At 38.3% G+C, this 26,581-nt stretch overlaps 1 protein-coding gene across 1 annotated transcript in view; it reads left to right on the forward strand.

Moving 5' to 3' along the window:
• The window catches only part of Cpne8 (copine 8), a 178,238-nt gene that overhangs the window by 18,431 nt on the left and 133,226 nt on the right, over nucleotides 1-26,581 (forward strand). The window contains exons 2-3 of the mRNA XM_041672522.1: nucleotides 12,382-12,422; nucleotides 13,078-13,124. Coding sequence (XP_041528456.1) covers nucleotides 12,382-12,422; nucleotides 13,078-13,124 — 88 coding nt within the window. The remainder of the gene's footprint in view (nucleotides 1-12,381; nucleotides 12,423-13,077; nucleotides 13,125-26,581) is intronic.

Raw genomic sequence — 26,581 nt, forward strand, 5'->3', positions numbered from 1 at the left:
GTGGGCTTGCAGCTGAAAAATCCTGAGACCTAGGGCATGGCCATTAGTCAAGGAGAGGCCTATATAAGCTGCCCTGGAACACAATAAAATGGGCATTCTTGTTTCAAGGATGATCTCTCTCTCTCTCTCTCTCTCTCTCTCTCTCTCTCTCTCTCTCTCTGTGTGTGTGTGTGTGTGTGTGTGTGTGTGTGTGTGTGTGTGTGTGTGTTTCAGTCTCCAGCCCCTTACCTGACTCACAAACCATTCTATGATGTAGGCACCACAGGTGACTGCATTTGTGAGGTGGGAGGCTACAAATCCAATGAAGAGACACGATGTGTGGAAAGTAGCTGAGGTGCGGCTAGGGTGCTGGCCTTGGGCCAAGGTGGTGGATGCTCCAGGGCTGAGGGAAGGAGCAGAGGCTGGGAAATTTTTCTGTTAGTTATATGAGATTTTTCACACATTTGTTGCATTTCAGGAACAAGCTTTGATTTTTTGGCAGTTCTGGATCCCAAGAATCTCTAATCAATGTGGCTGGGTTGTAGTTCTTCTGTGGAGAGTGCCACTCTCTTCCTGATTCTCTTGCTGATTCTGTTCTTTGAGCTTGAAATGTCTCAGCAAGCCATCTTACCAAACTTAACTTTTGGCTAATCTAATCTTCAAGAACAGAAATTGCGAATCTGTCTACATAGAGGTCACGTGCCCTTTTGAACTCTCTTAGGGTCTATATTTCCCGTTCCTTCCTCTTAGAAGGATACCTGTCCCACCCGAGCACCCAGAATAATTTCCTCAATGAAGTTCATGACTTAGATCTTAAAAACTTCCCCCCTCCTCTCAGATAAGGCTACATTCCCCGTTCCCAGGAGCTAGAACCAGGCATCTTTAGGATAGCTCTTTCATTGAGATGGGAATATGAAAGCTCAATCTGTATGCTGTATGCTTTGAATACCACTAGTTAATAAAGAAGCTGTTTTGGCGTGTTGGTAGGGCATAACTTAGGTCGGCAGGGAAAACTTGAGTTGAATGCTGAGAGAGAGAAGGCAGAGTCAGAGAGAAGCCATGGGGCCAGTGCAGGAGATGGATGCGATGAAACTTTGCCAGTAGGCCACAACCTTGTGACCTCGTGGTGACACACAGATTAATGGAGATGGGTTAAATTAAGATATAAGTGTTAGCCAACAAGAAGTTATAGCTAATGGGCCAAGCAGTGATTTAATTAACACAGTTTCTGTGTGATTATTTCGGGGCTAAGCAGCCAGGAACAAAGAAGCAGTCTCCTCCCTACAGGAGCTATGTAATTTCAGAAGGAAAGTGGACCCCTAGTTGATGATTATAACCCTGAGATTTCAGGTTTTAAAAAGACCCATTCATTGGTGACATTTTGTCAGTTTGACACAAACTAAAGTCATCTGGGAAGAGAGAATCTCAGTTGAGGAATTGCCTCCATCAGATTGGGGCATTTTCTTGATTAATGATTGGTGTGAGATGGCCCAGCCCCTGTGGGTGGTACCATCCCTGGATAGGTGGTCCAGAGTTGTATAAAGTGCTTACTGAGCAAGCCATGAGAAGCACACTGTTAAGCAGCACTAGTTCTTCCACATCCTCTGCTTCAGGTTCTTCCTCCAGCTTCCTGCCTTGTTTCCCCCTAATCGTGACCTGTAAGTTGAACTCAATGTTTTTTCCCCAATTGCTTTCAGTCATGGTTTTAGCCCAGCAATAGAAACCAGACTAGAACATATATGGTCTCCTTTCAAATTGCTGTATTAATATTATTATTGTTATCTTTATTTCCTACCATCACCTTTAAAATTGGTTATGTTTCTCTTCTGTACCTGGAATCAGACGTTTTGCCTTCCACCATTTCTCCTGAAAAGTTGAATCTGAATTAACTTTGCTTCATGCCTTTGCTTCTTCAGACCTTTCCTTATTATCTCGTTTACCAGAATTTTGATATGTAAATTTCTTTGTGACATATAGATTGATTAGTAATTTCCAAAAGTGGCATTTATAGTAGAATACTTCATAAGAAATATTAAAATATTTTTAATATTTTCATTCTTAATTCTTTTCTTAAGTATCTTTGGATGTCTGAAGCAAATCTCCCATGCAGAACTGACACTATATATCACTGGCCTTTTCCTCTCAAGGATACTATTACATAAATTTATTGGAATAACCCCAATTCAGCATCAACTGAAAAGATACGGTTGTTTCTGTGGGTCCCAACGATTGCTGTGAGGTGTGTGAGGTTTACAGTTGTGAAGTTCCCCCAAGAGCCTAGTTTACCTGTGCTAAAAGCCAGGCAGTCTTGATGAGGGCTACCTAGGGAGCCTGCTTTTCAGAATTTCCTCATGGCTTAGATTCAAGAGGACTTCATCTATTTTTATAATTTCAACCTCAGAATATTTATTTTTATTTGCATATTTACTATTTTCCTTTTTAAACCTATCCTTTTGCCTGTACACAATCTGTCCCCTTCTGCTATAACAGTTGTAGTTTGGGGGAAAAATAGATTGTCTTTAAATATGCATGTAAAATATCCAGAAATGTTTTCCAACCAATGAAAGAATAAGTGAATCAAATGTTACAATCAGATCACTTTCAAAAGTAAGCTTTTTCTTTTGCCTTTATAAAAAAGTCTGTGGCATACTGTAATGACAAATGTAAAGGCCCAACTAGGCCTGTCCCAGTGAACCTCTGTGACCTCGAGTGCCACCTGGCTCTGCTTGGCTGTCTGTGGTAAAGCACCTAACCACCATCAACCCGAGGGCAGTCAATGCCTCAGATTAAACAATAACGCACTTGTGTGGTCCAGTGTTTGTCGGCCCTGGTTTGTGAAAGCTTGTGTTGTTCCTGGAGCTGTCTGAGCAGTATCTGGTAGCAGCCCGGCAGACCGCCAGTGCTCCAGAATGCACATGGAATGGCAAGACTCAACAATTTCCAACATTAGTTAAGACATGACATCTTCTTTGGTAGAAACATGACAAGTTTTGGGTGAGGCCCTGTGAAACAGAGATTCAGTCAGATGTGGAATGTTTATACTATGAAACATTACATAGCTCTTCTTTTGCCATTGTCCCTAAGGGAAATTGTGTGTGTGTCTGTGTGTGTGTGTGTGTGTCCCTGTTCTATTTTTTTTAGCCATTTCTATTGAAAGTTAAGAGACCCACCCCTATAGCAGTGGAGGCTTGTATTGTTGGAGAGAGCTCTCCCAAATACACTTAATAATAATCCATTTTACAGTCCACCCTATGTGTTCAGTGATGTATTCCCTAAAGCATATCACATGCGTTATTAAATTAGCACTTCCAGAACTTACAAGAACTCAACGTGCTATGACTTTGAAACTCTTTAACTTTGAAATTCATAGAAATGCATAGTAGATTTGGTTTTCAAGTTGCATCTGTAATAGGCTAGATAATGATATTTGTTTCCTTAAAAGAAATCCTTATGAGTGTGGTATTGGTAATTGAGGAAGACAATGTGCAAAGAAAGTATATTCTTTTAACTTTTTATTGCTGTATATATGCAGGATGTGTGTGTGTGTGTAAGTGTGGATATGCATGTGGAGTCTGTTCCCTCCTTTCATGTTTAGGAGGGTTCTGGGCTTAGAACTCAGGTTGCCAGGCTTGTATGTCAAAAACTTTTGCCTGCTAAGCCATCTCTGTGGCCCTACAAAGCTCTTATTATGAGATATATCTGTGTTATTTTACTTATGTGTGTGTGTGTGTGTGTGTGTGTGTATATATATATATATATATATATATATATATATATTTCTTCATTTTTTTCAAGTACATTTCTTAAAATAGCTGAAATCAGAGCTGAGGATAGTTGGATTTTTAACTAACAGCTGAATTAATGTGGCTGTTTTGGTTACCCTCTATTATACTGTTAACTTTACATGACGATGGATATGGCTTGTTAGTGGTCTTACACATTTGTCTTCAGTAGCACTCAAGATTCATGCAATTTAGAATATGTCTGTCATATTTCCTGCATCCCTGCCAGTGCACAAACAGAAGCTGATTGATGTTCCTTATTTGCTTGGAAACTGCTTGCAAAATTGCACCAAAGTTCAAAGAAAATTGCTCTTTTTCACTTAGAGGAAAACAACCTCAACTGTCAGGGTCTCTGGATGGCAGTGAAGAGTAAGAAATGCAGGAGCCATGGAAGCTGCTGTTCACATTGCCGTTCAGCGTGTCTTCCTGACTAATAACTCTGGAAGCTGTGTTACAGTCACAAAGTCGTTTTGAGCATAAAGTCAGAGCAGACAGGGTAATGCTCTTAGGTGGTTGATTGTTGTTTTTCATTATAGCATTATGTGCCCCTCTTTATGAGGACTGGATAGTTAGGGGGCCCCACAGTGAACTCTGCCCATGTTAGGGAGGTGTTGATGACTTCCTGATTATCTACTGTTTTGTTATAAATATGTAAAGCGCACCTCCTCTGTGAACCAAGTTCATCCTCATACAAGTTGTAACGTTTTGACTGACCCTAGGTTTAGCTGTGCTAGTTATTCATCCTCTGTCAAGTTTAGAGACCAGCATTTTAATTGAAATTTAAAAGAGATCTTTAGAATAACTTGGTCACTATCATGTGCAATTTGCACTATGTATTTTTTAAGGCTCACACACACACACACACACACACACACACACGTGTACATATATAAAGACAGAGCATCAGTGTTCTTCATGTAATATCAATGTGTGCGTGAATATTACTTGACTGTATCATGTAGTTATAATATTTGTAGGGCTGGGGTGAAACCCAGAGTCTTCCACATGTTAGGAAAATTCTCTACCACTGAGCGATATTATAGTCCTTCAGACAATATTTCTACAGTGCACTGTTTTCTAGACAACTTTTTAAGAATTTACCCTCTTCCTTGTTTTGGGTGTATCTAAGTTTTTCCAAAATGGAGACAGAACATTCAGGAGTTTTAGCCTGATGCTGCAGTTCAGCATCATAAAACTATTGGCATGAGTTTTTGTTATTCTAGTTCAAGCTAATGACAACCCATGGGAGGGAGTAGCTTTCCCATCTCAAACCCAGAAGGGTGCATGTTCCCACACACACGTGTGCATTCGTGTGTGTGTGCCTGTGTGTTCGTGGTGTACTTTATACATACATGTATGTATGTGTTTGTATATGTGCATGTATTTATATGTGTGTTTGCTATGTGCATGTGTGTATGTCTGTGAATATGGGTGTATATCTGTGTATATGCGTGTGTGAGTATATATAGATATGTGTGTGTGTGTGCCTGGTGCATGTGCATTTGTGTATATGTGTGTGTGCATGTGTGTGTTCAAGAAGTGCCTTGCATAGGAACCAAGGTGCCTCTGTGTGGCAAATACAGTCTTTAACCTCTTGCTCTGATCCTTCATCCTGTAAACAGGGCATTTCAAAGTACCCTACTGGTGGGAACTTATTTTGTTTCATACTCTTTGGCTGAAGTTGCACATTCCTGGCATTTCTAAGAAAATAAGTCATTTCTTCTGAAATTCTCCAGACAATGTTTTATTCTATAAAGAAAAGGGGCTGGAGTTGGAAAAGTTAACACCACAAGGCCATTTATTATTGGAATTGTGTCCTGTTTATTAACTTACTTTTTCTGGGCCTCTGCTGAGTTTGCTTATCTTTAAACTGACTTTTAAAAAATAATTTCTTTTATTTTTGGATTAAAATAATATCATTTTCTCCCATTTCTTTTCCTCCCTCCAAATCTTCCTCTCTATTCCTCCATGCTCTCTTTCAAATCCATGGCCTTTGTTTCATTAATTGTTACATGCATATATATGTATGCATATGCAAAATATTTTATATATTGTATATAATAAGTTATACATGTAATAAATACAACTTGATCAGTCTTTCTGATGTTACTGGTTTGTCTTTTTTTAGAGGTGACTATTTGGTATTGAATAATCAATTGGTGTGCTCATATGCCCTGGTAGGGAAAACCATTTCCTTCACCCTTGTTGCTTCTTAGCTGTCTGCAGTTCTTTATGTAGGGTTGATGCCTCCTGGGTCTCCCCACTTCCAATGTGACATGCCTATTGCTGTTGTTCTTATTCAGCTAATGTTTTGGCAGTGATGTTGATGAGACTTTTGTGTGTTGTAGCCTCTGACATTACTAGGAGACATAGTCTCACAGGCGACTTCCTGTTTCTCTGCCTCTTACAGTCCACCAGTCTCTCTTCTTCAGTGTTCCCTGAACCTTGGGTGCAAGAGGTTTTTTTTTTTTTTTTTTTTTTTTTTTTTTTTTTTTTGTAGCTATAGCCATTGGGACTAGCTAGACTCCATAGACTCCACAGCTCTGCTTAGAATTGGTTCTGCTTTTCTATAAAGGTCTTGGTCTGTTGTGTAGAAACTTTTTGAAAAGGGGTGAGGTCTATACTTCTATGCAAACAGAAAGAGAAATATTTAGATGCAGTTAGAGATGATACTATTTTAATAAACGGGTGGTTGTAGGTTCCTCTCCAAGCTCCACGACTTCACTAGCTCTAGGGAGCTGGCTAGGTTTACAGTACCAGGCATGATTTCCCTCTTGTTGATCAGGTCTTAAATCTAACTAGAGTGCTGTTAGTTACCACCAAGGTATGTGTGTCTCAGCCGTACCCTTTGGGTTATTGTTCTTTCTATTCTGGTCATTGCTGTAGTTCATAGGCATCATAGACAGAAATTACTGCTGGTTGCTTCCCTTGCATGGGAATTTGCATGGTGCCTTCTGGTACCATTAAACCTTCTACCGAGGAGGCCTTCAAGTCAGTTACATATTAGTGGTCTCCAGGCCCTGTTTCTGAAGCCCACAGTATTTTTACTAATAGAGACTTACCGTCTACCTCTGAGGATGAGACCAAGGGCGATAGCAATAATCTGTAATGTTTGGGAGTCTTCAACATTCCTGACCAGAAATTCTCATGACTACTTTTTTTTTTAATAGATGGTCTTTGGTTCTAAAAGGATGTATTATCAACTCAGATGAGATAATTTCAATTAAAGTATATATGTCTATTTATACACAGACTTCTGTGTATTATAGGCTTTCTTTTATGTGGATAGTTAATAGTATGATTCCTTATGACTATTTCAGTCATCCTAACTGCTTCTTTGTCCTTCTTCTGTATTTATCTTCACTCCCTCCCTAATTAGAGACCCCCATTTTCCATTTCCCCAGTGAAATCCTTTGTACCCTGTTATTCCCCCTGCTGACCATCCAGTCGATGGTCCCAATTTACTTTCCTGGTCTCTGCAACCACTCCAGTGTATGTACTCACATCTGAAGTTTTGGAGTCAGGAACCTTCAATTAAAAAGAAAATGCAGTATTTGTCTTTCTGGGTCTGGGTTACCTCACTCAATTTGATCTTTTCTAGTAGTATTAACACAAGTAGACTTTCTTTTTAATAAAATATTTGTAAAGTAAAATATTTTGAACGTATCTTGAGTAGGTTTGGGACTGGTGTAGTGTGACAATTGTTGATCTCTTGCTCCCTATACATAAATAAAGGGATTTGACTTTTCTAACCTTTCAAAATGTGTGAGCATAACAGTCTTCTAGGAACTCATGGTCAAATAGTCTCTGTTGTGTGCTGTTCATGTGACCACAGTAGAGAAGAACTTATTTTTAGAAAAAAACTAAGAAATTAAATCCTAATTGTCAAGATCACATTGATGAAGTTCTGTAGTTTTATTCTTCATCATGTAAGAACTTTAGTTTGTTGTGTTCTTTTGTAAAATATTTTTAGATTGTAATATAATTACTTCATTTCCTTTTTTTCTTTCCTCCCTCCATACCTTCACATGTGTACCAAGCCTTTGTTTTCTTTCATTATTAGACCCCCCCGTGCACACTTACAAAAGCACATAAATACAACCTGTTTCATCTGTATAATGTTACTTGTATATATTTTTTCAGGGCCGACCATTTGGTATTGGATAACCAATTGATGTGCTCTTCCCTGGGGATGTAGGTAGAGTTTTTTGTCTTAACCATCAACTCCCAAATAATTACACAAAGATTTATTATTAATTATAAATGCTTGGATGATTGCTTAAGCTTATTACTAAGTAGCTCTTACGTTTTGAATTAAACGTTTCTATGTCTTTACTGGCTGCCATGTGGCTCGTGGCTTATTATGCCATTTTGTACATATCCTGCTTCCTCTGAATCTGGCTGGTGACTCCAGAGACTCCCCCTTCTTCTTCCCAGCATCCTCCTACTCTGGCTTGCCTGCCTAATCTCTTCCTGCCCAGCTATAGGACCGCCAGTTCTTTATTAACCAATGAGAGTAATACATATTTACAGTGTACTAAGATTGTTCCGCAACATGAGGAGGACGATTTCTCCGGTTCTAGGAATTCCTTAGTTACCTGTAGTTTTTGTCTAGAGTGTAGGCCTCCTGGACTTTCCCCCTTGTCCATCACAGGCTGTCTTGTTAGTGTCATCCTTGTTCAGCTCACATTTAGGTGGTCATGTTGGTGAGACTTTATGGGTGTAGCTTCTGATATTCCTAAGAGACACAGTCTCACAGCAAAGCTTCCTCTTTCGTTTGCTTTTATAATCTTTCTACTCTTCCTACGTAATGACTCCTTTGCCAGAATTGTGTTTTTGATGTATCATTTGGGCTCCACAACTCTGAAATTGTGATTGGTTGTGATTTTTTTTTTCATCTGTTGCAAAGAGAAGTTTTCTTCATGAGAAGTGAGGACTACACTTTCTGCGGAAGTAAAGATAAATGTTTAGGATGTAGTTAGAAATTTTGCTGGTTTAGTAAGGTAGAGGTTATATGTTCTCCTCCAAGATCCATGGCTTCACTAACCCTGGGGATTAGGCACGTTTCTAGTATCAGGCATGATCTCCTACCTGTTAAACATGTCTTCAGTCTAATCAGCGAGCACTTAGTGACCACCAAGGGACTCCTGCCCGTCCTAATGTACTCTTAGGGTAACTATGCCATGCTGGTTGTTGTTGTGCTACTTGATGTATTTTTTTTTTTTTTACCTTAACATTGTGTTTTAGAATTTGAATGGCTGGAAGACACAGTGTCTTCCAATAGTCAGTGATTGACCACATTAATCTTGCTGATGAAAATTTATTTTATGTTTTTAATTTAAGATTGTATTTAGTCTTACATGAGCAAGGCACTGGAACTGCATTACAATCCTCAGATACATATCTAGCATACTTTTGAGTCTCAATCACCCTCGTGTTTTGTACCCTCTGTTTTCATGAACTCTGGAAGAAACAGGTTAATTAACGTTATTTTAGAATCTTAATGAGCAGAAGTTGGAGCCAGTGGAAGGGCCGGAGAATTATTGCCAAGTGGAAAACTACCTTTGCAAATGTAATATCATAGAACCTCCTCGAATGGAAATGTTTTGATTTACAATTTGCCAACCACTGCCGGAGTCTGGGAGTCTGCATGAGGGACAGGAAGGATTGTTTTCATTTGATTTCTGTGTAGCATAGAGCTTTTCAAATCTGAATAGATTCAAGTCCAAATATGTCTGCTCTTTTGTTTCTAGGAATACTTCAAGATGTGGCTTCAGGCTGCCTATTGTACAGTACAGTTCAGTTGACTCTTTATTTCCTCAGTGATGATGTCCGTGGAAGTGGTAGTTTTGGAGAACTGAAATAAGAGGGAATATGTCAGACTAGTGTGAACAAAAGGATTGCTTAGATACCGATGACAGTACACACAGTGTCCAAGAGCAGCAGCCCAGTGAAGGCATGAAGCAGCTTGAACACAGAGTTTTCATTTGAAGTATTAAACAGAAATAGTAGTGATTTCAAAGAAATGGAAACTGGATGTGAAGTAAAACTTTGAGCTTTGGGACTTTCAGATTATCACTATTGTTATCTTAGTTTTAAGAAATGGCTACATCTTAAAATCATCAGATTGAGAACAGTTTGACATGTAACTTTCCTAGTACTCGCTTACCTTATTAATCAGAAAAGACTGAACTCAACTCTTGTGTTTTGGTGGTGTTTGTATTGTTTGTATAGGTGCACTGCCTCTCTCCCCCTCTCTCCCTCTCTCTCTCTCTCTCTCTCTCTCTCTCTCTCTCTCTCTCTCTGTGTGTGTGTGTGTGTGTGTGTGTGTGTATGTGTATGTACGTGTGTGTGTAAGCCACAGATCAACACTTCCTCCATTGTTATTCATCTTACTTATGTAGACAAGGTCTCTCACAGGACCAGGAATTTGCTGATTCAGGAAAACTACCTGGTCCTTGAGCTTCAGGGACCCTCTCACCTGTTTTCTCTGGGCTGGGCACATGATGTACTTCCTGCTTTTGATATGTGTGATGGGGCCCTGACCTCAGGTCCTCAGGTTTGTGTACTAAGCACTACTGACTCAGTCATCTTCCCAGCTCCTGTACTTATTTTTTTTTTGTATTTTTGTTTTAGGAAAACAAACTATCTTTTTTCATTGTATATACCAATCCAAGTTCCCACTCCCTCCTCTCCTCCCATTTCCTCCACTTATGCCACCCTCCACCCCATCCATTCTTCAGAGAGAGTAAGCCACATTGCTTTGGGGAAGGTCCAAGGCCCTCCTGACAATATCTAGGCTGAGCAAGGTATCCATCCAAAGAGAATAGGTTCCCCAAAAGCCAGTACAAGCAGTAGGGATAAATATAGGTGCCACTGCCAGTGGCTCCTCAGTCTGCCCCAGCCATGCAACTGTCACCCACATTCAGAGGGACTAGTTTGGTCCTATGCCATTCCAGTCCAGCTGGTGTTGAGAGTTCCCATGTGCTCAGGTAGACTGTTTCAGTGGGTGCACCCATCATGGTCTTGATCTTTTTGCTCATATTCTCATTCCTCCCACTTTTCAACTGGACTTTGGAAGCTCAGTCCATTGTTCCAGTGCTGGTCTCTGCCTCTGTTTCCATCAGTTGCTGGATGAAGTTTCTACGGTGACATTTAAGATATTCATCAGTCTGACTACAGGGCAAGGCCAGTTCGGGCACCCTCTCCTCTATTGTTTAGAGTCTTAACTGTGTTCATTCTTATGGATTCCTGAGAATTTCTCTAGTGCCACATTTCTTGCTAGCCCCATAATTGCTCCCTCAATCAAAATATCTCTTTCCTTGATCTCATTTCTGTTCTTCCTCCATCTCAACTATCCTGTTCTCTTAAGTTCTCCTCATCCCTCCCCTTCTTCTCTCCTCTTCCCCTTCCACCATTCCTTCTATCCCAACCTCTAAGTCCTCAGTTTTGTCAGGTGATCTTGTCTATTTCAACTTTTCAGGTGGATCTATATATGTTTTTCTTTGGGTTCACCTTGTTACTTAGCTTCTCTAGGATCATGAACTATAGGCCCAATATCCTTTGTTTATAGATATCCACTAGTGAGTGAGTACCTACTATATTCATCTTTTTAATTCTGATTACCTCACTCAGGATGGTGTTTTCTAGTTCCATCCATTTGCATGCAAAATTCAAGATGTCATTGTTTTTTACAACTGAGTAGTACTTTAATGTGTAAATATGCTACATTTTTTTTAAAAAAATCAATTCTTTGATTAAGGGGCATCTTTTTGTTTCCAGGTTCTGGCTATTATAAATAATGTTACTATGAACATCGTTGAACAAATATCTTTGTACTATAATTGAGCATCTTTTTAATATATACCCAAGAGTGGTATTGCTGAATCTTGAAATAAATTGATTCCCAATTTTCTGAGAAACAGCCATACTGATTTCCAAAGTGGTTGTACAAGTTTTCACCTGCACTTAATTTTTAAATGGTAATCCAGTATTACTTTTAGAGAATAATGTATGTGATTGTACTATTGTTGTTGAAGATAATGAGATACTCCAATGTTCATTTTCGGGTTTCACATTATTCTGTTATTGGTATGCAAACACATGCAAAAAATGAAATCAGTAATTGTGTTATGTTTATCTAGTTGCCTGATATTTGTTCCTTCTAGAAAGAATGCTTAAACAAGGCTATGTGTTCATCAGAAATTCCCAGAATAAAAGGTTGTTTGCAACATCCCTTCAGGCTGAGAAGTGCCAGTAGAAGGGGGTTCCTACTGCATGCTGTTATATGCATCTATATGGTCACAAACTCTGAATCCCTAAGTGTGTCTTAGTAACTGACCCACATTTCAGTTTGGGGAGTGTCCAAGCACTGAGTAGTGACATCTGCATAGATATTCCGATTCCACAACATGGAGAGTCACGTCAATAATGGTAATGCAGGACAAGGACAAGAGTTACCTCATCTCTCTTCCATTGAGAACCAATCTGAATTAGAGAAGCAAGACTTTAGGAAATTTACATTTAACTCTATGTATACATTTACGTATTTATGTTTTGTGAGCTTATGTAAATCTGTTTGGTTTTGCAATTAACTAATGTTCTCTGTTTTATTTAACAGAAATCTTCTTGATAGAGACACATTTTCTAAGTCTGATCCAAGTAAGTGAAATATTATTTATTTTACTTAATCTTACAAAAAGTATGTGTAACTTACTATTTCTATTATATGTTTGTTTTTGAAATGAGAAAAGCCATTGGGATTAGTGTACAAATAATCCTTCTGCCTCATTTGACAAGTGATAACATTCTTCTTAAGCTACAATTATTTATGTAAAGCCTTTAGTCTTCATTGTTTTATACTTTATCGAATAGTTGAATACTTACATGCTTATGAACAGTGATGATGGGTTGTAGATATAAATGCAGAGTGTGTTTGCCTCAGGTTGTCACTTCTGAAATTGCTCTGGACCATTTAAGTATCTTAAAACAAAGGTTTCCACACCTGTTTAAGCCTTGATATTAGAATTTATTGAAGTAGATTTTAAAATTTACCTACATTTATAGCGTAATCTTAAGGCATTATCAAACAAAGGCAATATTCTCTGTATGCTAAAATACATTCATAATAAAATTTGAAGATTGACATAATTTGTTTTCTGATTCTTTGAAATAACTTTAAGCAATGAATGATTTTTTTTGTGATTTCCATGCAAGATATGGAATTAAGCATGTGGTTTTGATATAGCTTTGGAGAGTTAAAATGTACATTTGTGCCAGACATTTACATAAGTGTGTGTTTTTTCATCTTTTGTAGTTTGTGTCTTATATATACAAGCAGTTGGAAATAAAGAATGGAGAGAGGTAAGAGAACCAAAGCTTTCAAAGTCGCTGTGCAGAAGATACAGCATCTTTATCTTAGAGAAGCTTACCAGTGTTCAGTGACTTTAAGTCTTTCTCTACCTAAAGACCTTAATTTCTTATTGTTTGATTTTACTGGATTTTCACTCCTCAGATTCTCATGAAGTATTCCAGAATTGTCCAGTTGATTTGACATTATGTTTGTGGATTAATCTTACTTTTAGAAATTAGTGGTTGAGTTTTCATAAAATGCCACACAAAAGGATCTTAAGTAGTATGCTTACTGTCAAATATCATCTTCCTTTTTTTTTGTCAGTAAGTAACTTATTGTTTGGTAAATAAAACAGAAACTCAATTTCCACAAATACGCATTGTTAAATGAGCAAAAGCACAGAGGAGGAGACATTTTAATGATCTCATTTTCTAAATCATCTCTGCATTTAAAGAGAAGATGAGCAGAGGTGGGGCCTTTCACTTTCCTCCTGGTCTGTGCTTTTCTTCTTTTTTTAATTTTTTGAAAGGCAGCAGATCATTTAAAAGGCGTCATGTTATAGGACTAGACTTCTCTAGGGCAATTTGAAATTTTCCTACTTGTTGCCACAGACTGATTTTCATTAGTTACCTTATCAATTTTCTCAATAGTCAGGTAAGAATAGGTCGATGTAGTTTATACTCAAGTGGGGAATAAATAACTCAAATGGTATAACTATTGCTAAAGATGGATTGTCAGAGTGATGCTGAACAGTGGGTTTTTGCATACATATTTTTAGTAAGCTTTATTGTTACAATAACTACCCAACACAACTTACTTATAAAGAAAAAACAGTTTATTTTGGGTTGTGGTTCTAGAAGTTTAGTCCATGCTTGGTTAGCTCTCTTGCTTTGGTTGCAGCAACACCTAGTAGGAAGTCAAGTTTCCCCATCGACAGGAAGCTAAGAGGAGTGGGGAGGGGCAGGGGTTGTTGAAGGTCAAACCCCTAGAGACTTCAGGATCTGTCTTCAGGCTGCATATCATCCCAAAAGTAACACTTTAGAAATGAACTCTTCAATGTTTGGGCTTTTGGGTAATATTAAACTTATAGTATTCAGTCCCTGACTCCCCACCCCCCAAATTTCATGGCTGTCTTGAAATGCACCACACACTTCCTCCACACATAAGAGTCACAATATCTTAATTATTTCAGTGCTGCTTGGAAGCCTGCGACACAGACAAAATGAAGTGTGAGCCCTGCAAAGATAACACACATACCAGGCATGGACATGGGGAGAAGTCAGGCCACAGAAAGGAATGAGAGCTAAGCACACTCAGCAGGGAAGAATCCATAATACCCCACTGTGGCACCTGTGCCACCCTGGCACCCGATGTGTACTGAAGGCTTGCGCATCCCTTCACTCTATGGTCTTCTTGGTTGCAGTTGTTCTGACTGGCTCCTTGAACTACCTTTGTTTGCAGTATTCCCAAGCAGCACTGCATTTGCGCCTTCTAAAATCTCCACGGAGACGTCAGCTCCAGGCATTCATCCATCAGGGGCTGCTTGCTGGGGTTCTGAACCAGTTGGCCTGGTATACCTTTGACATCTTCATGGGAACATTTATGGCCCTCTTTCAGGTCTTATATTCTGTCTACCTGTAAAAGCAGGATCATATAGAGGACCCTAAAGTTTCCTTACAGCTTAAGCTACCGGTCCTGCTCAAACTGTGCCATGAACTCTCCAAGGATGGGTAAGCTCCAGGAAATGACTCTTTAGTAGCTCCTGTGAGTGAAGCAGCCAAGAGCTCTCTCTTCTGATGTAAATGTTCAAACCAAATCTTCAGCTCAGCCCTCAGGAGCTGTGGTTGGTGGGAGCAGAGACTCACAGCGTGCCTCCTCTCCGTGTGTGCAGGGAATTCAGTTCTTTCTTGCTTCTGCTGGTCTTACTTACCTAACTGTGCCCGTGCCTCTTTATCTTGCCATGCTGCAGAATTTCTCAGTCTTCCTGCTTTCTTTACTTTGATCCAGATTCCTTCCTTAAATTTGACTAAAAGCATCTAGTGATACCCACGCCGAGGACCACATGCTTTGTTGTCTGGAAATTGTCTTTGCGAGACAAACGAATCTATTATCTTCAAGTTCAAAGCACCACGGTGTCTTATAACATGGACAAAAAGCCTCAAATTGGTTAGTTGGCACGGTATAAGAGGGAAGGTCTTTGGTCCATTTCCCAGTGGCATTCTGCTTTCCATCTGAAACTTCACCAGCAGAATGTTGTGTGTGCTCCTTCTGCGCCAACCATGACAGCTCTGCTTATAGAATTTCAGGCTTTATAAAACTCATTCCACCAGACCCTTCTGCAGGCTTGCCTACATTATTAACATACAACAGCAGCCAAGACCACGCCACTCCTGGGTGTCATCATTCCACTTCAACCAACATCCCATTCCTGTGACAAATGCATGCTTGAGATAACCATTGTAGCAATACAAAAGTTCAGTTTGATAGTTAGTTAGAGAGAATGAAGGCCACACCGGGTTAACATTACTTCCTTGGCTGAAGCAGTATCCACTGGTAGAAATGAGTAGTAATTCAGAGCTATGCACCTCACTTCCAGGAAGGAAAGAAGGTTAGGAGAGGATCACAGTTCAACAGCATACTTCCAGTGACCTTGTGGTGGCTTGAATGAGGTGGCCCTCATAGGCTCATATGGGTCTTTCATATTTACCTCAAAACTACTCATATCTAAATGTCAAGTTATTACCATTTTCCCATGCCTGCTGCATAGTTTGTATAAATATGGCTAATAACATTTTTTACAATTGTTCTAATTTGTTTCCTGGAAACTCATCATTTAATTGATCATCCATAAGTGTGAATTCTCTTTCAAAAACAAAGTAAAGCAGAGCAAAGACTAACTGCTTCACTACCTTTTAAATTCATATTGTGTGTGTGTGTGTGTGTGTGTGTGTGTGTGTGTGTGTGTGTGTGCAGGCATATGTGAAGACCACAAGAGGACATCAGGTATATTTTTTATTGTCCTGACTGAGCCAGAAGCTGGCTATTTTGCCTAGGCTAGTGAACCTCTGGGACCTACCACTTCGCTCCGCAGTTCTGGGGTTACAGGCATGTGAACACTCTTGTTTTTTCCTGCATTTTCTAGGACTTGCACTGCGATCCTCATGCTTGCACAACAAGTTCTTTTACCCAGTAAGCCATCTCTCCAACTTCACAGATCGCCTTTTGTTTTCCTTCTTGCAACGTCCTTTCAAGTCTAGCCCTACTGTCTCTCATTCTTTTATTCGGTTATGCATTTGATCCTCCTCAAAAGCCATGTGGTCTCCTGTCATTTGCTCAGTTCCCCCTTTCCATGTCCTGCTCAATGCAGCATAGAACTCTTAAAAGCACATAGGTGCCCGGCTCCGTGGGGCTGAAGAGTTCTGTGCATTAGTAGCCAGTTTAAAAAAAAAAAAAAAGCATGGTGAGTGCAGAACCAGACACTTAGCCAATGCAAGTCAATAATGATGTCATAGTCAGAAAATTCATTAGATAAGAGGAATTTGAGGAATAATGGTCTAAAATGCTCAGAATTGTACCAGAGTGTTCTTTGTTCTTGTTGGATATTAAATTCAAAGTTTCCCTTGGTTAAAAACAGTCTCATGCTTTTTTTTATTGCCTAATCAGTGAAGTCAAATATTTTTATGTAATTTGCAAGCTCTTTTACCATAACAATGGATCATGATTTTTTTAAAGTCATTCCCACTCTTTTGCTAATTTGATTTTTACAATAAACTGAAGAGCTATGGGCTATTATAATCATTGTAATAGGAAACAGAAGGCCAAATGGATAAGAAACTTGACCAGTGATACTCGTTTATTAATCTAGAGTGGCACTTTGAACCCTGGCTGCCGGGAACTGTTGCTATTAAACTACTCTTGTGTGCACAATTCGTATCCACTTCTAGCTATTGCATTCTGATTTTATAAAGGTTAGGAAATTTCATGTCATTGGGTGGAGGTTGTGATGTTTTTAAAACTTTATTCTAAATTAAAAAAAGACACAAGCCCAAAACCATATACGAAACTAAGGCTTACTATATAGGAATAGTAAATTATTATTAAAATAAAATGCTGAGATATAATAGTACATTCTGTTATTCTTCTGTTTACCTTTGGGAGAATAAGAAACAATGGTTACAGGAAACCACATTCAATGGCAATGTGCAAACCAAAAAGAAATTGAGAAGATATTGAGAAACAGGACCCAGAGCTATCCTGCAGTGTTAGAAACCATGGCTGAAGACTAGAGGCACTCTTGCCTTAGCTTGCTTGTTTTTCTACAAAAGAACACCAAAGCTTATATAAATTATGAGGAAAATATTAGTCTCTCTCTATTTTAGAAGTCGTGAAGTTAAAGTGCTGACACTGAGGGGCCTATATTGCTGTGGGACAATGGTCTGTACCCTGTCACTTGTATTTTAAATAAATGCTGATTGGCCAGTAGCCAGGCAGGAAGTATAGGTGAGACAACAAGAATTCTGGGAAGAGGAACGTTTCAGTCTGAAGTTGTCACCCAAACAGAGAGGAAGCCAGACACAGAGCAAGCAAGATGTGACTGCCTCGCCAAAAAAGGTACCAAGCCACGTAGCTAACACAGACAAGATTTATGGGCTAATATAAGTTATGAGAGTTAATGAGAAGCCTGAGATACTAGGTCAGTCAGTTTATAATTAATGTAGACCTCTATGAGATTTCTTTGGGACTTAACGAACCGGGCATGACAGAAACCTCAGTCAACAGAATGGTGTGCCAGCATGGGGCTGATCAAATCCACTTAAAAGTCTGAGATAGCTTGGGAAGTTATTCTAGATAGAAAAGAATAGAGTTAAGCACGGCTTCTTGATAACAGCACTTCCTCAGGTGGGCTCTGCTTGCTAGAGGCAAGTGCTCTCATTTAAGAGAGGCTTCCTGATTCCTCTTTAGCTGCAAAACCTTGCAGCTCTTTTAAGAGGTTTTGCCATGAAACACTTAAATGGTGTTGATGAAAAGCTGACCTCATGCTTTTTGGTGGTGGCAGGGACCTTGAAACATCATAGAGTTGTGGCAATAAACATGGCTCTGGCCAGTACCTCTGCCATGAGGCTAGACTCTCAGAGAAAAGCTAAGTAATGGGCTGAATTCGGCCATCAAACACACAGCTTTATAATCCTAGCCATATTGCTTAGCAAATTAAAGACTCATGTGGTCAGAAAAACAGAGCTATATAGTAAAGATAGATTCAAAGATGAAGAAAACCTCTAAACAGTTTACTGTGTGTTTAAAAATATATGTAGGCTTGGGGGAAAAAGGACAAAGTCCTTAAAAGAAAAAAGAGAGTAGTTGGGTGTGGTGGAACACACCTTTAATCCCAACACTTGGTAGGTAGAGACAGAGAGATCTCTTGATGACCGTTGATATTCTGTATCCTGTTAACATCTCTTTAACAAATCTTCCTTCTCTCTCCCAGTGTCCCATCCCTCTGGAGCCCCCAATTACCTGAATATCTGCATTCCAATGTTGTCACCATGTTCCCATACTTTAGCTGATTCTTTCTCCTCTTTTCTCTTTATCCCTCTGTGTGTTTTCGAATAGCCTGCCTTTCAGTGCACTAGCTTTCTCTCTGGTTAATCTGTGTTAGCAGTATCTTCTATCTTTCACTCCTTCTATCTTTCAATTCAGTAATTTGGTAGCTATTTTTCTTTTAATTTCCTCCATCTCTTAAGTTTCTGTATTGGTGCATTGAGTCATTTCTTTGTTTTCTCTTGAACCATGTTGAGTTTCCTTAAAATGGTTGATTAAACTCTTTAAGATTTTGCCCATACAGATATTGTTCCATTGTTTCTTTCACCTTGTTTTAACTATTAGGTGACATGATTCCCAAAAAGTTCCTTAATATTGTAGTGGGGTACATTTTTTGCATGTTCAAGATTTAGGGACTGTTTCTTATCATTGTAATCTGGTGTTATCCATGCCTATTTTTCTAGGAATGCAAGTACTTTACTCTCTGCTCATTTTTTCTGAGACTCCTAAGTTGTGTCTTAAAGTCTATCTTTGCTGATAGTCTCTGTGATGGTTGGTTTAGCACTTGAGAGTGGCCAAAGTTCAGATTTGCCCCAGACCTGTGGTTGGTTGTTGTTGACTAGGTATTGGGTTGCTAAGGTAGAACCTAAAATGAATAGTTGGACCTTATGAGCTTCTCCTTGGGTCCAGGGTAGGCCCTCAAGCCTTATAAAATTTCTAACCTGTGGTAGTAACTTTAAATGTCCACATAGTGGTGAGATCAGCTGCAGAGTTCTATGCCACACATACTACCACAAAAATCACCAAACTCTGCCACAGCCTACAGTCCAGCCGACTAAGTACTACACAGCATCAGATTTGACCAAGATCCATCCTGTTACTGGATGGGACATAGATTCATGACCCAAGATCATTGGAGCCACAAAGTGTGAGTAGAAGAGACATCTGATGGACTGGAGTGCCATCTCCTATTGATGGTGGTCCTCTTCCAAAAGTCCCAACTGTGGACACTGGCTTGTGACTGGGGTTACTCAGTGTTAGCTTTCTTAAGCCCATCTTGGATTTTTAGGCAAAAGCCTATGCATTTACCCTGTCCTCCAGTGAGTAAGTCAAGTTTGAGTTCATGCAAAGAAGCCTGGCTCTTGTCCACCAGAGGAGACACCAAATTTAAACATACCCTAATTGCAGCCTGCTGTGGCAAATCCAGAACTCTGCTGTTAACACTCTTGAGGATAACTGTCATGACCTGAGGTTGGGGAAGGGTGATGGAGACAGTCCTTTGCCCTCAAGACTGATTTAAAAGTGGGTCACATCTGAATGACACAGCATCTGATTAGACAGGGGAGTGTTCCACACACCTACTCTAAAGTTGGCAATGATGTGAGCAGAAACTTGAGTCTGAACTACCAGCACACAAGCTTCTTATGGAAGAAGATGCCACAAATGGCAGGTGTGGAGGCTCCATCTGCCAGCTCTGTCCTGGATATAGAGCCAGGTATTGGTTCTCACTGTGGTGATCCCAACACTGAATTATTGCTACTCTCCTTGTATAGCACTAATAGTAAAAACCCAGAGACAGATATTGGGGTTCAAGCTGAAGTTCCAAAAAGCAAAGCAGCCAAGGCACTAGAGAGTTTTCACTTCTACTAGTGCTCAGACTAAAGGGCTAATCCACCAAACCTTCTTCACCAAACCTCAGACTGAGAATAAGCCTTTGAAATCCTGCCTCGTATCATTTTATATTCCTCTCTAGTGCTGGGATTAAAGGCATGTACCACCACTGCTTAACCTCTATGGCTAACTAGTGTGACTGCTGGGACTAAAGGTATATGCCACCACTGCCTGACCTGTATGGCTGACTAGCATGGCTATCTTTACATTCTGATCTTCAGGCAAGCTTTATTTATTAAAATACAAATAAAATATTACTATATTCTTGCTGTGTAGGATTGAAGGTGAGGATAGGGTCAAGGAAACCAGTTATTAGATAATGAGGTTCCCTTACTCAATCTATGATCATTGGCAGAAGGAGAAAGGTGATGGGCCTCTACATAGCTGTTGATGTCAGAGTGGTGAGCCTGCAGCTGGATTTTAACTTTATGGACTGCATTTAAGTCACTCTCCCTTCTCCAACTCAGAGGTATCTTGCTTTTCACTATTTGAAATTGTGGAAGGGGAGATACTGTCCAACTCTTTCCTTCTTACCTCCTCCATGTTTTCTGAATCTTTTCTCTTCCTTCCACTGTCAGCGATTCACTGTAGTTTCTCAGCTGGTGTCATTAGCTCTTGGGAAGCGAGTGTGGTATGTGAGCAATGAACAGCTATTTCAACTTGTGCATTTGTAGGGGATGGATACTGAGGGGTCTTAGCCATCATTTTGCTGTGCCTCTCCTTATTACATGTTTTTCAAATTCATCATCAATTTAATTTAGAGAATAACCTCTTTACAATAATACATTTTAAATTAGGAGTTCATTTCTGTACATTTTATATCCCCATACACTGCATTTTATTGAAAATGTTAAGTTTATTTGACTGGTTATTCTGTTGGTTGAAGATTCCAGTCATGTAACCTCAGGGTTCACAATTCATTGAAAAACATGTACAATATATAAATTAAGATTTAACTGATAAATAATAAATATAGCTTGTATTCTCCTGTACGAATCTCCATGTGAATTAAGTCAATTGTTTTCCTCTAGGTGCTAAATTATATCACTAATCCTAGTATTGATAGCTAGAAAATGACTGCTGAGAAGCAACTTTAGGAAATATTATTATTATTTAGAATATGATTACCTGAAATACAGTGTTCTAGGCAAACTTTTAAAATAACGGAACCTGGAAATTGATGGAGTTTAGTCTTCTCTGTATTTTATGTATGAAAGTTAAAGTGATATGATTAAGGTTGAAAGTTTTTGATGGCTAATGCTTTAATTCCGAGAAACAAAAGGTCCTTAATAACCCAAAGACTGTCCCATACGTAAAATATTAATTTTAGCAATGTTATTACATGGAAGTCACATGGCTTTTTCTTTTGCATCTCTGTATCCATACCCCACTGATCAATGATAATGTAAGTTCTGAATACAGGCTCAGATCTTCCATTTGTCATTTCAGAAGTAAATGAACTTCAGAGTATTGATTTGTAGAAAATGCATTTGGTAATGATCAACAGAACCCCACTTTATCTCTTTCCTTCAGAGGAAGAGGACCATGCATTCTCTGATGAGGCCAGTTTGACTTTCTAGAGCAAAAGTGTAAGGGTGTAAGCAGAGAGAGAAAGAGAGCACAAATACATGTGTGTGTGCTTGCACATGTGCTTGTGTGTGCGTGTGTGTGCATGTGTGCATATACATGTGTGTGTTTATGTGAAATCAACGTCTTCTATCCTTTTACACTGCCTGAAGGTTTGCAGTTTTACATGGAGTTTTCTGATTAAATGTGTCTGACAAGTCTGTTCTAGCTGTCTGTCTGTCTGCCCTAAAGGGTTTGTTATTTCTCTTGTTCTCTGCAGCTCACTAAGAATAAAAGATTCCTATCACAGAATGTGTACTAGTTTTGATAAATTCTCTACATTCTACAGTTATTCTTCTCACCCAGGCTGCACCTTGGCAACATTTCTATCAGAACAGAGCAGATCTAACTGATGTCCAAAAAAGGAGCTACTGAATATTATTCCAGTGCTTCTCCTCTGAATCACTTTAATGATTAGTTGATTTAGAAGTCAAGAAAGAGTATGTTCTTTCCACCATTTCTAGAAAAAGTAGGCCTTTATTTGATAAACATAATAATTAAAGGAAAACTTTCAAAACTTATTATTTTGAAACTTGACTTTTTGCATACAGTTTTAGAAGAATGATGTTTTATTCCAATAAAAAAATTATTTAGTTTAAATAACTGAAAGAATTTGCAGTTGGTAAATAAAAGAATAGTTTCCCAATGATTAGATAGTGAAAATTTAATACTGTATTATTATGGGAATAGGCTGAACAAGATATACTTGTATATATTTATTCTGCTTCAAATTATTTTAAGCAGGCATATGCATTCTATTTTTAAAATTGTATCTTAATTACAACATTCAACTCTTCCCTCTCCTCCCTTTAAACCCTCCCATATATCCCTTTCCAATCTTTTTTAAACTCATTGACTCTTTTTTATAAGTTATAATTACATGCATATATGCATTGTATATTCATATATATTTTCAAATATAATATGTTGAGTCCATATAATGCTACTTGTAAGCATTTTTTAGTGTTTTATAGATTATTATGAACAGGTATATATATCCTTCAATGATACAAAATAGCTGATGTTCAGAATAGATTTTTTTTCCTCTACTCCCTCATCTCCCTATCCACTCAATCTCATTTTCTCTCTCCGAAAGCAAAAAACGAAAAGAAAAAAACATGTATAACAAAGCTCAAATAAACAAAAATTTATAAGACAAAAAATGTCAGAGCAAAACAGAAAGCACAAAAACTCCCATGAATTCTCTTTTGTGATGGCCAGCTACTGACTCCTAGGCATGGGGCCTTTTCTGCATGTACCCTGTGTCATTGCACTGAAGAAAACTGATTTTCCCGTTTGTCATAAGTAGAGCAATAAATGTAACTCATTGCATAAGTGGACTCAGTTATAAACCAAAGATCATCTCAATAGATGAAATAACAACTTTTGGTAAAAATCTACCATCTCTTGGTAAAAACAAGCATTGGAGATGTGAGAGTTAGAAAAGGTTATAAATCCACAACTATCACGATATTAAACAGTGAAAAATTTAAAACATTCACAATAATATCATGAACAAATCTAAGGTACTTACTATTCAATATAGTGCTAGAAGTCTTCGGTAGAAAAATATGACATGAAAATAGAATTAAAATGATGCAATTAAGGGAAAGCTGTCAAAGTATCCTTATTTACATAAGATATGGTTCTATACATAAAAGACCATAGGGGCTTTACCATAAGACTAGAGCTAATGAACAGTACACAAAGTAGTAAGATGCAAAATTAATGTGCAAAAATCAATACCCTTCTTTTGTACCCATGAGTAATATATGAAAAAAGAAATTAGAGAACAATGCCATTTACAGTGTATGTATGCATGTACATATTCATGTATAGATGAGTAAGCACAACCAAGGAAGTTAAATAACTCTACAATGAAAACTTTAAAATACCAAAGAAAGAAATTGAAGGAGACATGAGAAGATGGGAAGATGCTCTTGATTTCGTAGGATTTATGGGGTAGGTAGAATTAACATAGTAAAAATGGCGATCTTACCAAAAGCAATCTACAGATTCAGTGCAATGCCCATCAAAATCCCAACACAATTCCTCACAGATCTCAAAAGAACAATACTCAACTTCATATAGTTAAACAAAAACCCAGGATAGCCAAAGCAATCCTGTACAATAAAAGAACTTCTGAAGGCATCACCATCCCTGACTTCAAACTCTACTATAGAACTACAGTAATGAAAAAAACATGGTGTTGGTGTCAAAACAGACAGGAGGACCAAAAAAACTGTATCAAAATCCCAGATATCAATTCACACACCTATAAATTCCTGATTTTTGACAAAGAAGCTAAAAATATAAATGGCAAAATGGAAAAAAGAAAGCATTCAACAAGTGATACTGGCATAACTGGATATCAACATGTAGAAGAATGCAAAAAGATTCATATCTATCACCATGCATAAAACTCAAGTCCAAATTCATCAAAGACCTCAACGTAAAACCAATCACACTTGGTGTGGGAGGTCCTTCTGTATATGTGTTCTTTTTTAGTTAATGAATAAAGAAGCTGCTTTGGCCTATGACAGGGCAGAATATAGTCAGGCTGGAAAAGATACAGCGAGAGAGTAGGCAGAGTCAAATAGACATCATGTAGCTGCAAAAAGGAGGCAGACTCTCCAGAACCTTACCAGTACGCAAACTACAAGCCTCATGGTAAAACACAAAATTATGGAAATGGGTTAATTCAAGATGTAAAAGTTAGCTAATAAGAAGGCTGAACTAATAGGCCAAGCAGTATTGTAATTAAATTATGGTTTCTGTGTGACTATTTCGGGTTTGGGTATCTGGGAAATGAACAAGCAGCCTCTGCTTACACATACTGAACCTCATAGAAGAGAAAGTGGGAAGTACACTTGAATGCATTGACACAGGAAACCCCTTCCTAAATATAACACCAGTAGCACAGACACTGAGAGAACCAATTGATAAATGGAACCTCCTGAAACTGAGAAGCTTCTGTAAAGCAAAGTACACTGTCAAAAAGACAAAATGCCAGCCTACAGAATGGGAAAAGATCTTCACTGACCCCACATTTGACAGAGGACTGATCTCCAAGATATATAAAGAACTCAATAAACTTGACATCAAAAGAACAAATAATCCAATAGAAAAGGGGGTACAACCCTAAACAAAACTATCAACAGACAAATCTCAAATGGTTGAAAGATACCTAAGGAAATGCTCAACATTCTTAGCCACCAGAGAAATTCAAATCAAAACAACTCTGAGATTTCATGTTACACCTGTCAGAATGGCAAAGATCAAAAACATTGATGACAACTTATGCTGGAAAGGATGTGGAGTAAGGGGACTCCTTCTCTATTGCTGGTGGGAGTGCAAACTTGTACAGTTTCTTTAGAAATTAGTATGGCTATTTCTTAGGAAATTAGGAAACAATCTATCTCAAGACTCAGAAATATCACTTTTGAGTATATACCCATTCATACCACAAGGACATATACTCAGCTATGTTCATAGCAGCATGATTTGTAATAGCCAAAACCTGGAAATAACCTAGATGCCCCTCAACAGAAGAATGAATAATGAAAATGTGGTACATTTACATGATGGAGTACTACTCAACAGCAAAAATAATAGTGACATCTTGAAATTTGCAGGCAAATGGATGGATCTAGAAAAAAAAACGTATTGCGTGAGGTAACCAGAAAGACAAATATATGTACTTACTCGTAAGTGGCTTTTAGACATAAAGCAAAGAAAAGCCAGCTTATAGTCCTCAACCCTAGAGAACCTAGACAACAAAAAGAATCCTAAGAGAGACATACATAGATCTAAACAGGAAGAAGAAAAAGACAAGATCTCTTGAGTAAATTGGGAGTGTGGGGTCATGGAAGAGGGTAGAATGGGTGAGGGGAGGTAGGGTGGGAAATAGAGACAAGTATATTGTACAATAAAAACAGTAAGAATAAATTAATTATAAAAACTATAAAGTATAAAAAGAAAAAAGAAAATGACTTTCTGAAAAAGACAATTAAACAAATGAAACTTCATGAAAATATAAAGCTTTTATATATCAAAAGAAATTGTTATCTAGTGAAGAGATAGCCTTCATTATGGAAGAAAAAAATCCTGCCAAATGTCCATCTGACTGGGGGTTAACATGTAGAATAGACAAAGAGCTAAAAACACTGAACATCAAAAAACCAAGCAATCTAGTCATTAAATGCTTCATGATACTAAACAGTGAGCTCTTGAAAGGAAAAATACAAATGACTAGTGAATGTCTTCAAAGCTTTCAACATCCTCAACTACATGGTGAAATTAAAATGAAAACTACCCTGAAACTGTGTCTCATACCAGTCAAAATAGCTGTTATCAGAAACCAAACTATAATTCTGGCAAGAATTTGGGGAAATGGACCCTTATTTTTATTTTTTAGGAGTATAAACCAATGTGGCATTTTTGAAAATCAACATTCTCAAGAATGTAAAAATATGTCTGCTGAACCATCTATACCACTCCTGGTAACATACTTAGATTTCTGTATCCTCATATGCAGATACTTGTCCAACAATGTTCATTAATGCCAGGAAATGAAACCAGTCCAGATATCAAACAGGAGATGAATGGATAATGAAGGTGAGGTCAATATACA

Source organism: Microtus oregoni, unplaced genomic scaffold (assembly GCF_018167655.1).
Source record: "Microtus oregoni isolate MIOR12 unplaced genomic scaffold, Mior012 000022F_ref0000154, whole genome shotgun sequence".
Lineage (NCBI taxonomy): Eukaryota > Metazoa > Chordata > Mammalia > Rodentia > Cricetidae > Microtus > Microtus oregoni.